At 39.9% G+C, this 12,255-nt stretch overlaps 2 protein-coding genes across 3 annotated transcripts; one reads left to right on the top strand and one right to left on the bottom strand.

Moving 5' to 3' along the window:
• Positions 1–2,039: 2,039 nt before the first annotated feature.
• bin2a (bridging integrator 2a) lies at positions 2,040–9,316 on the bottom strand. Of its 2 annotated transcripts, XM_080534963.1 has the most exons (12): positions 9,230–9,316; positions 7,720–7,842; positions 7,194–7,274; positions 6,959–7,013; positions 5,585–5,679; positions 5,369–5,464; positions 5,072–5,179; positions 4,891–4,976; positions 4,686–4,761; positions 4,475–4,557; positions 3,704–4,367; positions 2,040–3,149 (listed from the first exon to the last, which is right to left on the bottom strand). In XM_080534963.1, the coding sequence occupies exons 2-12, from the start codon at positions 7,801–7,803 to the stop codon at positions 3,096–3,098; spliced, it is 1,482 nt and encodes a 493-aa protein (XP_080391089.1). In that variant the 5' UTR covers positions 7,804–7,842; positions 9,230–9,316; the 3' UTR covers positions 2,040–3,095. The 2 variants fall into 2 exon arrangements, with proteins under 2 accessions (XP_080391089.1, XP_080391090.1); XM_080534964.1 differs by lacking the exons at positions 5,585–5,679; positions 6,959–7,013.
• On the top strand, positions 8,253–11,834 carry LOC308161031 (uncharacterized protein). The gene is made up of 5 exons (XM_080534965.1): positions 8,253–8,418; positions 9,517–9,622; positions 9,985–10,091; positions 10,472–10,644; positions 10,844–11,834. The coding sequence occupies exons 1-5, from the start codon at positions 8,268–8,270 to the stop codon at positions 11,114–11,116; spliced, it is 810 nt and encodes a 269-aa protein (XP_080391091.1). The 5' UTR covers positions 8,253–8,267; the 3' UTR covers positions 11,117–11,834.
• The last annotated feature ends 421 nt before the right edge of the window (positions 11,835–12,255 follow it).

Genomic DNA, 12,255 nt, shown 5'->3' with positions numbered 1-12,255 from the left:
CCTGTGTAATAATGTTGTCAAAAATGTTAAGAACAATGAAACATTGCATTAAACATGTTACAGTAATTAGGTAGCCTAATTGGGAGATGAGTTGGACAGTTCATGTTCCCCTCAGCTCCATTATCATGCAGCCTACTGGTACTACTATGTATACCTAACATGTTTACTTAAGTAGTACATATACACATATAGTATACACATACATATAGTCAGATTGAGCAAAACCAATGCACTTCATTCATTTCAGAGCTGGGCAGAATTGTTCTTGCTGCAATCAATGTGTAAAGAACACATGAACTCAGTCAAGAAAACGCCCTTCATCCACTATTGTGTTGATTGATTGATATTTAATCCAATCAATCAACACAGACAGCTACAGGCTTTACCTCGTAGGCCACCAATCTCGTGTCACTTCCTCATTACTAGGCTTCACTGAAACCGGCTTGCTTGTCTTTTTCTGGTTAATTAATAGACTTAAAAGTATATAAAAGCTTTCTTTCCTGGGGGTAAAGTCTCATAAAAGGCATCTCTTGGTTGTTTGTGTTTGTCTAGGGGAAATAGAATTGCAGATGTCAATTGCAGACACAGTCTTATTAAGCTCGCTAGATTCATACTGTCATTGGAACTAGTAATGAGCTAGTCATGGGGTCTGAGATTTATGTTAACTAGCTAAATCTACTAGATACACACACACTACCTTCTCTGCGTAGTCAAAATGCAATTCGTGAGCTTAGAATGATAAGGTTCTATCTCCGTCTAGGGTAGTTCAGAGATATTGAGCGTCAAAGTTTTTACATTCCATTAGATTATGTTTTGTGAGATGGAACCTTTGTATTTTCTTAATTACTAACTAAAAAATGTCAACATTTAAAAAATAACACCACACAGGCATTAATAAACACCTAATGGATCAGATTATGTAAAAAAAAAAAACTCAATGTTGACCAAAAATGGAGATAGAACCTTATAATTCTAACGTCACGAGTTGTGCCCACGTTCGTGTCGGTCATTGTTCATCATCAAACTTACCTGGGTGGTATGAGTCGATCACTTCTCTCAAGACGGTATTCTTCTCTCTCGAGTCAACTTCAGACACTCCGATCTTCTTTTCTTACTGAATTTACTAACAACAATGTGATGTTACTTACAAGTAGGTGAAGCCAGTAGCAACAACAGCAACGATATTAGACACACAAACACACAACAGGCGCGTTTGTTTGCCGAAACTTTCCTTTGGTGAAGTCAGTCTATCCTGGCGCGTTCCCGTTCATGAAAGTGATGTATGCTCGCCCCCGTTCAATTGCTTGTAGTTTCCCGTGTGTGCCCGACGCATGCGCAGTGTCGACATAGCTTGGGCTCTGGGGTGAGACTAGACTAGACATACATTATATTAATATTGAAGTCAACTGCAGATTATTAATTATTAATCTCTGTTTATTGGAGAAGGGGTAGGATTAAATAAGCTTATGCTTCTTCCTACTCCTTTTCGGACATGTTAAGTAAATAGTGTTTTTTGTTTTGTTTTGTTTTTTCTTGTTTTTGTTTTGTTTTTTCTTGTTTTTGTTTTGTCTTTTGTTGTTATAACTATTTCTTTTTTCACATGTTCGAAATAAAGCTTTCATTCATTCATTCATACAGGCTCTGGGGTGAGACTAGACTAGACATACAGGCTCTGGGGTGAGACGAGACTAGACAGACTACAGCTGGGCTCTGGGGTGAGACGAGACTAGACATACAGGCTCTGGGGTGAGACTATACTACAGCTGTTTGAATGTATAGGTTCTCTAGTATAATGCATAGAATAATGTGTATATAGAATGTAAACTGAATAGTTTCAGTTTGATCTACACTTGTGAAAGTATTCCTAATCATTAATTAAACTTTATATGGTGTTGCGATAGGCCCTATTTGGAAAGACTCTTTGGTAATTTCTCTGTCTATCATAAATGAAGAAATTTCAAGAGGTTTTACAACTTTAATTTGAATTTTATATGATGACAATCAACTACAGACGGTTTCCTTTCAAATTCACCTCCAGTTTCAATAATAGAGCCAACAATTTCTTAGTGTACTTTAGGCATTACATTTAGGATACACAACATAGAAGAACACATTTTGTTTTACATCGATTTTAAAAGTATGCCTACTGTATTTGGAATTAACTAACAATCAGCATGATTGGACAGATAACAGGATAATGAAAATTTCAGGTGACAGGACGATTTCAAAATGAGTAAACTTGCTGTGTGCATTAAAGTTACCTTTATAAAGGGCTTATAAGACGGTCTGCATATTATAAGCATTGCATTATTATGTCATTTATTAAGCATCAAAAACTGTGCAGTCGCATACAAATTCACTATTTGCCAAGCACAAAAACGATCACATATTTGTTACCAATGAGTTATACGTGTTTATTATGATACATAAACTATTGGTAATAAGCTATTTATAAACCCTTTATAAAGGCACATGTATAGACAATTCAACATTATGTTGTGTGCATGTGCAACAAAACTATGCAAAGCAAAAGTATACAATTGAGTCTGTGAAAATAAGGAATAAACAAAACCGCAGAGTACATCACTATATCATCCACCAGCAAGATCTTTCACATTTTTGCTGTTACAACAGCAAGATGCATATTTTCTCTTTCATCCTACTTCAGCCACTCTCCTTCATTCCTACGACTATTTCTGTGAATAACCCATTTAATTGCACAATTAACACCTCAGGATACAAGTTGACAGGCATCACATAATTGCAGTATCATCAGATTCAGTTAATTAATTCAAATCAAATCAAATCAAATGTTATTTGTATAGCGCATTTCTTACAAGATGCAACTCAATGCGCTTCACACAATGAACATTTTCAGTCAATCAGTCAATCAATCAATCAATACTGACAGAGCCGCGAGCAGGCAACAGCTATCAACAGCTTTGTAAGATAACAATACAAAATGGTTACGTAAGCCTCAAAGGCAATATAGTACAAATGGAAACCAGTAATGCTAATGCAACATTGCAGTGCAAGACCATGCATGCTACATTAGATTTTAGATAGGGAGAAACCTTGTCTGAAGAGGTCCTTCATTAAACCACCGTGGTTCTCACGTTCTCTGACACCTGCTTTTCTAAAGGAGCCCCCTAGAAGCCAAAGACAAACAGATGACAATTGAAAATGACCAACAATTTGTATTCATTGTATTAATTGAATGCCTTGATTGATAACTGTGATATTAATTGAACTACCACAACTAGTCAACAGTCACGACTGACTATAAACAATGAATGCCCATTCTGTTTCTTTGTCTTTTTGTGTGCATAGAACCTACAGTATTTACCATATACTAGTATCCCTGCCAATGGCCTTTGGGATTCATGAATGGACTGCACTTATATAGCGCCTTTATCCAAAGCGCTTTACAACAGCCTCTCATTCACCCATTCACACACACACATTCACACACCAATGGCGGCAAGCTACCATGCAAGGCACCGGCCCGCTCACTGGGAGCAATTTGGAGTTCAGTGTCTTGCCCAAGGACACTTCGACATGTGGCCATGGGCTCAAACCGCCGATCTGCCAACGTTGCGATCATTAGATGGCGGCTCTACCTCCTGCGCCACAGCCGCCCCATGAACAAGTGATGTCATCAGAGGTGGTGTCTATGTAGCAGTGTTTCAATCTGATAACTCACCTTTTGGACAATTGCATCTGTGTCAGGAGGATCAAGGCTGTCAGAGGCCTCCCCATTCTGCAACCCGTTAGGTGCAGACACCTCAGGGTTTTCCAGGGTCTCCTCTAGGGTTATCGGGGTGTTGTCTGTGGCTGAGGGTTGGAGCTCCAAGCTCTCTGAATCATGGGTGTTGGTCACCAGGGAGGTACTCTCGGCCAATGCAGAGCTTTCTCCATCTCCATCTCCATCTCCATCTCCATCTCCTTTCTTGTCTGAGGAGGTGGGGTGCTGGTCTGAAGAAGGCTCAGGTTCCCCATCTTTCATATCCTTCTCTTCTTCCTCAAGCCTCTCTCCCTCTTCTCCTGACTTGGGGTCATCACCCGAGGCTCCGGCTGTAGTGTTATCCATGTCAGACTTGGGTTTGCCCTCTTCAAAGGGACCATCGCTGCGGTTGGATTCAGCATCTACATCCCTGGCCTCTGAGGAGGGGTCATCCAAGGACAGGGAGCGTGGGGAGATGACAGGGGTGCTGGTGTAAGACTCGTCCAAGCGAGGCCTAGTATCAGATGACCTGAAACTGGACTTGTGCTCTCTATTGGGGGGGCTAAAACCTGTATGAAAGTCAGAGAAGCTGGCCTTCCAAGACCTGGGGGACATGAGCGATCGCCTCTTCAAAGAGCCGGTCCTGAAATGAGGTGTATATTGATCGCACCTTTTGCTTTTACACTTTATGGAATGTTCTCAATTAACCAATGTAAAAACTGTGCTAGATGTAATACCTTAACCACTTACCGCTGCAATCCTTTGACAACAAATACCTTGTCTGGATGCTGAGCCTGGAGCTCTTTCATCACATTCTGTAAATCATGGTTGAGCTGAAAAAGAGGGCATTGCACACATAGATATTGTTGCATCTCTAATTCTTAGTCAGTACAGGTCCACTTACAGGTCTGACCAGTTTAGGGTGAGTTCCCTGAGGAATGTGAGGTGAACGTGACCCTACCTTGCCCATTTCCTTGAAGAAGATATCTCTCAAATTTGAGATGGCTGTAAAGACTGAGACATAGCATCCAATTCGGCTTTAGAGAAAAGAAAATATAAAAAATGTTAATAAACATTATTCATATGTATTATATGTATCTTTCTATTTAATTATGCACCTGATGGTATGCATATTTGAATGCTATGTAGTTTGATTTCTGATTTACCTATCATAGAGAGCAGGGAGCTCATTTCTCAGTTCTCTATTAATGTCTTCAAACACACTCTTAGTTCTGTTCACCTCAACCTCTGCCTGCACAGAGAAAAGCACCATTATAGAATGATGTTGTTATGCTCAAATACGTTTTGCAGTGCAATGTTTTATAATAAAAGGGTGTCCTGTCTGACCTTGGATATTTTGGTATCATCTCTTTTTTTAGCATTCTGCAGCGCCTCCAAGTGGTGACGGGAGGAATCGTAGTCTACCAACTTCCTGCCTCGTTTGGCAACCCTCTCCTATAAGAGAGAAAGAATTCTTAGTCAGAGTTACTACACACAGTGTGTGTGTGTGTGTGTGTGTGTGTGTGTGTGTGTGTGTGTGTGTGTGTGTGTGTGTGTGTGTGTCTGTCTGTGTCTGTGTCTGTGTCTGTGTGTCTGTGTCTGTGTGTGTCTGTGTCTGTGTGTCTGTGTTTGCTCTAGCCTTACCCTGACATCTGGGAACTGGCTCATATAAGACTCCATGGTGCGGATTGACTGGTCTAACAACTTCCCCTCATAATCATTCCACAGGAGATCTTCACCCTTTTACAAATAGACAAACCCCTTGTTCACACCTTGATAACCAATAGAGAAATCACATGCATCCTTTAGTGTAGCTACTGTATACACAACAGTGAACAAAACAGCAGTTCCATTGCTGACCTCTACAATGCCTCCTAAATCCTCATCTCCATCCCAGTCAGGCTCATAAGCATCAAACATTGACATAGAAAGACGCTTCGAAGCTTCCCGCATTTCTGTGGAAAGTGGATAGCGCAAGGATCATATGTTAAGCAGTTGAGCAGTTGTTCTTTTGAGGGTTATAGTCATACACTGTATACATACACTTTGCCTTCAGTAAGTATTCACCCCCTGGACTTTTTCCACATGATTTTGTGTTACAACTTCACTTTACAATAGATTTAAATGAGATGTTGTTGTCATGATCTACACAAAATCCCCCATACTGTCAAAGTGAAAATTAAGTAAAAGTAAAAAAGCTGAAATGTCTAGTCAATAATATTCACCCCCTTTGATATGTGACTCCTAAAATTAGCTCAAATACAAAAATGGCTTCAACCAGTTAGTCAATAAGTTGAATTTAAGTGTAAGGATTATAGTTAATGTGATTTCTGACCAAATATCATTGCTTTTATAGTGCCTCTGATTTGCATAGGAATCAATGACACACTGTGTGGATGAGCCTGACAATACCAACTCAGCGAATTTCATAATTGTCTCTTGATCCTGACAAACTCCCCAGTGCCTGAGCCTGCCAGTGACAAGCACACCCATAACATGATGCAGCTACTACTATGTTGCAGAAACTGCATCACATGTGCTGGATTTGCACTAAGCTTAATGCTTTGTTGTAAAACCAAATAAACATATTTCCGGCCTATTTCTTTGCGGTATCACTTGAATTGATGGTTGCAAACATGGATGTGAAATAGATTTCTTTCATTAAGGAATTACAGTATTTTTGGCCAATTTTAGACCAATTTTGTGGAGTGACTGGGATGATGTTGTTCCATTGATTGCATTTTCCTCTCAGCCATTCAACTTTGGCCTCAGGGTCGCATTCCTGAGTAGTTCTATTCATTTGCTCAGTTTGTAATGACAACCTGATCTACACAGTGTGTCATTGTTTCCTATGCAAATCAGAGACCCTATAAAACATGAGCTATTATCCTTGCACTCAAATGGACTCAATTCAACTTATTGAGTGACTTGTGGAAGACATTTGTGCATTTTATCTAATTTTAAGAGTGTCATAGCAAAGGGGGTGAATACTTATTGACTCAAGACATTTCAGATTATTTGGTTAATTAATTAGTATGCATTTCTAAAACATAATAACCGTATGGGGTATTTTGTATAGATCAGTGGAAAAAAGAAATCTATTAAATCTATTTAAGGGTTGTAACACAAATGCACTGTAACGCACTGTACATATATATTTGTCTTTGTATATGTATTATTATATATGGATAACATTATAAAGAGCCTTGACAACACAGACAGAATAATGCTTACCTCTAACAGAGTTAAGGTAGACCTTCAGGTCCTTGTATAACCGGCTCCCATCACTCTGCAAGCAAAGATGAGGGTGACTAATAGTGCAAGTCTTTGTCTTTATTATTTACAAGGACAAATTTACACAGTCTTGCTTAAATAATGTATCTGTTATATTGTTACAGGTGTATGCTCATTCCAAGCCACATTTATTCAGAACTATACAATACTTTTCGTGGCGTTCTGTGGAGACTACCTGTTGGTCAGCAAGATTATGGAGGCAGTGCTCAAATTCTTCATCTTTGGTCTCCGCAGTCTTTCCAAGCTTTTGCAAGACCTGAAAATGAGAGAACATACACATGTCAAACATCATCTAACACGTGTAAACCTTATGTAAACCACATATCTACACCACACTTGTACAAGACTATTCAACGGGGAACAAAATTCGGTTGTGTAATATTTTCTTGTACAAGACTATATTCAATGGGGAACAACATTTGGTTGTGTGCTCAGACTTTTTTCAAGGACCTTATATTAAAATGTTCTCCAAAAGTCCTAGTACACAACAGAGTTTTATACCGAGTTTTACATTATGTTGCAGTGTTTAACACAAACTGAAAAACTGATTCTGGGTGTTGGATGGCATGTTGATGTTGGATTTACAAATAGATCTTGGTTGATCATCACATGAAAATCAAAGGATGCACATTGCATTTATGAATCATTTTGTAAATTAAAATATAGGACAGGGGAGCTTCCTTGTAGAGTGACCACTGTACCTTCTCCTTGCCCCTGCTCAATTGCCTTTGGACTCGTTTGGCAAAGACCCCAGAACCTCCCTTTGGACTGTTCCCTGCTGACATATTATCTCCTTTTCTCTTTCTTGGCTGAATTCTTTATTCCTGGTAAAGTCAAGAATGGAGAAAAAACTGATTACAAACATCAATCTGGCCTGTATAGAAATCATATTCAGTTGCATAGGCCTATATGAGGAAATAAAGTATCCCTTTGACAAACTGATTCAAAACTTTGAGGCAGATTGCATTCAATTGGTATATGAAAGTTGCAGTATTTTGCAAATGGTTTCAGTATTTACTAAACCCTGTTATTTTACTGAGTCCAGCCCAACACCCAAAGAGCTTTATGATGCATTCAAGTGCATGCATTGACAGTAAAATCATATTTTGTCTGGTATGTTCAGATTTAAAATGACTACAATTCCCAGTGTTCTCAGTGCGCACCGAGATCTCATGGCAGGCCACACCTACTATTATGGAAGCAGTGAACTTTACCCAGTAGTGTTTATGGAGACAGTTCGGGTGGTCTTATGTTAGACTCATATTTGATACTTCAGAATTTGATGGACATGATAATGTGGAGCACGCTGACAAAATGTGCAGCCACCGACCTGGGTATCCAATGGACTGGATGGGCTATAGCCGCGGCTCTCAAAACCGAGAAGTTCTATGATTTAGCAGGTAATAAATAACAATGTTATCATTGGATCACAACTTTGACGTGAGCCGTTTTAGTGATATTGTCTAGTATGTGCAATGTGCATGGTGTGTAATAATGCTGAATGAATCTCTTTGAACTGTTTGGGCATGGTTCTGACCGTTAACTAAATTGTAACAACCATGTATTTGATCTATTTGAACTATTGAAGATAATGTCCTAAATCAAGGGGTTGCAAAACCACTGTTAAGCTTTGTTGGTTGTGAAACAACTCCTCCCTCAATGTTAGTGTGTGACAGCGATTGGTTGACTGATATCCACGACTTACAATAATATTATAGCAGCCTTAAATCATTCATCATTCATCAATTAGTGTAACTTTACGACTGACTGAGGTTGGTTGACGCTTTCGATTCGTATTCCAATGACAGTAAATCAATGTTAACACCGCGTTGTACACTCAACACATTCAAACATAATCCCTAAAAACGGTGTAACAAACGTTTGGAGCGTGCGAAATATGCACGCACGTAATTGTTACTTTGTACAATTAGATCAGTTGTGCGATTAACAATGTATATCATGTACAATGTAACAATCAAACCATTGCCATATGGCATTCTATCATAAATGTCTGCCATATTAACGTGTTAGAGTAGTAATATGCCTTTGAGGAAATAGTATTGAAAATGTATAAGAATAATAAGGTGTGGTACTTTTTGACATAGTTATATATTAATTAATCTTGGGCTTATTAAACTCGCAGGTTATTGTGTTTTATTAAGAAGCTAGATAATAACTTTTTCCTTCAAAATACGAAATCCTTCTACTTACCTGTAGAGACTGATCAATGGGCACTCCAATTACATTCCTTGACAGACTTCTTAAACCTGTCTTCTTGTGCTTCTCCTCTGTGATCTGTTCTCGTGAATTGTACCCTTGAACTTTGGAACCAATAAGTCTGTAGGTTCATGGGTAAAATATTCATTGAACACGCCTTACTCTGCAACTACTAACTATGATAGATAACGAACGGTGGGTAGAGCCATGCACCATGCACCATGCACCATGCCCAAAGAGACACCTGTCATGCACTGAACCTATACGATTGTGTGTTTTAGGATCTGGTACATTTATATTGCTTGCCCACCTGAGCCGTATGTGGGGAGGGACTCATCATGTGCGACAGAATGTGCAGACTGGATTGGTGACCGCATGGGGACTGAGGTAAACTAGATAGGGTCTCCAATCCAGTGTTGACATTCAAAATGTCTCAAAACGGCCAACAATAGGGGGGGAAAAAGCCACACCCACCCAGCATTCTGCTCATTTAATGTTAGTAAGTAAGTAAGTAAAGCTTTATTTATATAGCGTCTTTCGTACATGAAATGCAACTCAAAGCGCTTATGTTAGCCGACATGTTGTATTATTCCACTAAGTATTGTTTCAGTTTAGTGCCACTATTAAAGGCAGGGCCTCCTGCGGGCCAGTGTTGCAGAACCTTCTGTTGACGTGAGTCATTAAAGTTGTGAGTTAATGAATAATGCTGGGGTTAATATGACAGAGGTGTTCCATGTCCTTCTCTTCAGGTTGGGGTCGTTCCTTTTCATGCGGATCCTGAAGGACGGCCAGGATCGCAGGTTCAACAAAGTCAGAGAGAACCCGGGGGCTTTCTTTGTGTACTGGAGTATTCAAGGTACTTGGAGTCATTATGGTTACCTTCCTCACACAGTCATATTTCACATAATCCTTGAGAAAGTCTGTGTGTTTTGGGATCCACATTAAATCACTACTCTCATTTAGTCATTTACTCTTTACTGATGTATCAAACCAGATGCACAAGTGCCACTGATATCAGTCTTGTTTATTGTGCCCAAATGTAACACATGTGAGTGTTACAACTAGACAGCAGTGCAGCTCCTCTTTCTCATTGTGTCCCTACTGAACCAGGTCTGTTCTTTTGAGTATTAGGGGGATCAACATCAACAACATGTCCAACTCCATTGGATTACCTTGTCTATTCTACTATTCTACTTGTCTATTGTCTATTGTCTATTGTTCTATTCTTTCCGACAGCTATCTGGGTGTTTATGACCCTCCTTCCCACCCTCATCCTGAACAGCGAGAAGCGCGATGAGCCCTTAGGTCTCCGGGACTACCTTGGCTGGGGTATATGGGGCCTTGGCTTTGCCACTGAAGCCATTGCTGACCAGCAGAAGTGGCTGTTCAAAGGGGACCCAAATAATGCTGTAAGTCAGCTTGGTAATGTGTGTTTCCAATGTAACCAATGAACCAATGAAAGACCCATGCCGGAATGGTATTGATTTGTATTGGATAAAAAAGAAAAATCATGACTATTGAAAAACACCATATATGGATAACACATTCAAATCAGTATATGTCTTATCAAATTGCTAGAATATTAATGCTAGCGCAATGCCTCTGCAGGGAAAGTTCATCCAGAGTGGACTTTGGGCCTACAGCCAGCACCCAAACTACCTGGGAGAGATCCTGCAGTGGTCTGGGCTCTTCCTCTCAGCCTCGTCTGTGATGCGGGGGCCCCAATATATCACCGTGGTGTCTCCTCTGTTGGTCTGGTTCCTGCTCCGTCACGTCAGTGGCATTCCCATGCTGGAGAAGCAGGCCATGAGGAAGTGGGGCTCTGACCCTGCCTTCCAGAACTACATTAAGAACACTCCTCTCCTTTGGCCCACGTTCTGATATACTACGCTCTGTCCATACTCTTCTAGCACAGGCAGAAAATTGGGGACCACATTTACATTTTTGGCATTTAGCAGACGCCTTATTACAAAGCGATTTACGAATCAATACAAGTGTATTATTGCGTATAAGTCATCTATCCATTAGTCGTAGCAGGAAAAAGTAATCTATGCTCAGACCTGGGGCCATTGGCAGTCGTCAAGCTAGAAGGATGCCCAACATGCAGGTTATCTCCTACTGTAGTCTCTTATCAGAGGACACTCACTGGCCTCCTGTTTTACTATTATATGACTCATGGTGCTCTTGCTCAGAGAGGGTACACAGGCACAAACACCTGACAGTATGAATGTTACACAAGCACTCTTTTTTTGATAAGCTACTTTATTTTATATTGTTGTCACACACAGAATATATACACTCACCAAACACTTTACTAGAAACACCTGTACACCTTCTCATTCATTCAGGTGGTGTAATGGTGTGGGGAATGTTTTCTTGGCACACTTTGGGCCCATTTTCAGAGCAGAGGGAAACCCTGCCCAGTATTAGTACAGTGTTCCTAATAAAGTGTTCAGTGAGTGTACATACTCACTGATTGCCTACTGTTGAATATTCCAGTCCTTGACAAAGTCTTTGAAAACCATGCTTGTTCCTCAGCCTTCTAGGCCACGGACAGCATCCTCCTTGATTATTTCAGTATAATAAATACATGTTTTATTTGCAATCAATTTGTCAATTGTTGGAATGTGGTATTTTTTGCTCTAGGCACAGGGTTAGCTATAGTCAGCAGGGTTCCTACAAGTTTCAACAAGTCAAATTTAAGACCTTTTTAAGACATCTTTGAATATAATTTTAGACCTATTCGCGATACCATATGATAGCTTTTTGTCATCCTTGAGGTGATGAAATTAGGAATTTCACTGCCATACAGACAAAAAAGGAACGCATAGATGTGGTCGGACAGATTTTCTTGCAGGATAAGCTAATCTCGCACCTAATTTTTAGACTGAATAACTGAAATGTAAGACCTTTTATATAGGATTGCTGGATTTTAGACTTTAAGGCTTTTTAAGACCAGCGCGGGAACCCTGAGTCAGCGCCCCTAGAGCAATTAGGGGTTAAGTTCCTTGCTCAAGGGG

Source organism: Nansenia antarctica (genome assembly GCF_963989245.1).
Source record: "Nansenia antarctica genome assembly, chromosome: 6".
In the NCBI taxonomy this organism is placed as follows: Eukaryota; Metazoa; Chordata; class Actinopteri; order Argentiniformes; family Microstomatidae; genus Nansenia; species Nansenia antarctica.
This window is presented reverse-complemented; position numbering and strand designations above follow the sequence as displayed.

Bases quoted from the DNA above. Each gene is read 5' to 3' on its own strand.
- LOC308161031 (XM_080534965.1), top strand. From the start codon at position 8,268: ATGTTAGACTCATATTTGATACTTCAGAATTTGATGGACATGATAATG. The intron at 9,623-9,984 runs GTAAACTAGATA...CCTTCTCTTCAG, and splicing joins GTGACCGCATGGGGACTGAG to GTTGGGGTCGTTCCTTTTCA. The intron at 10,092-10,471 runs GTACTTGGAGTC...TCTTTCCGACAG, and splicing joins TGTGTACTGGAGTATTCAAG to CTATCTGGGTGTTTATGACC.
- bin2a (XM_080534963.1), bottom strand. From the start codon at position 7,803: ATGTCAGCAGGGAACAGTCCAAAGGGAGGTTCTGGGGTCTTTGCCAAA. The intron at 4,762-4,890 runs GTAAATCAGAAA...TTTTCTCTAAAG, and splicing joins CTCCCTGCTCTCTATGATAG to CCGAATTGGATGCTATGTCT. The intron at 4,368-4,474 runs GTAAGTGGTTAA...ACCTCATTTCAG, and splicing joins GTTGTCAAAGGATTGCAGCG to GACCGGCTCTTTGAAGAGGC.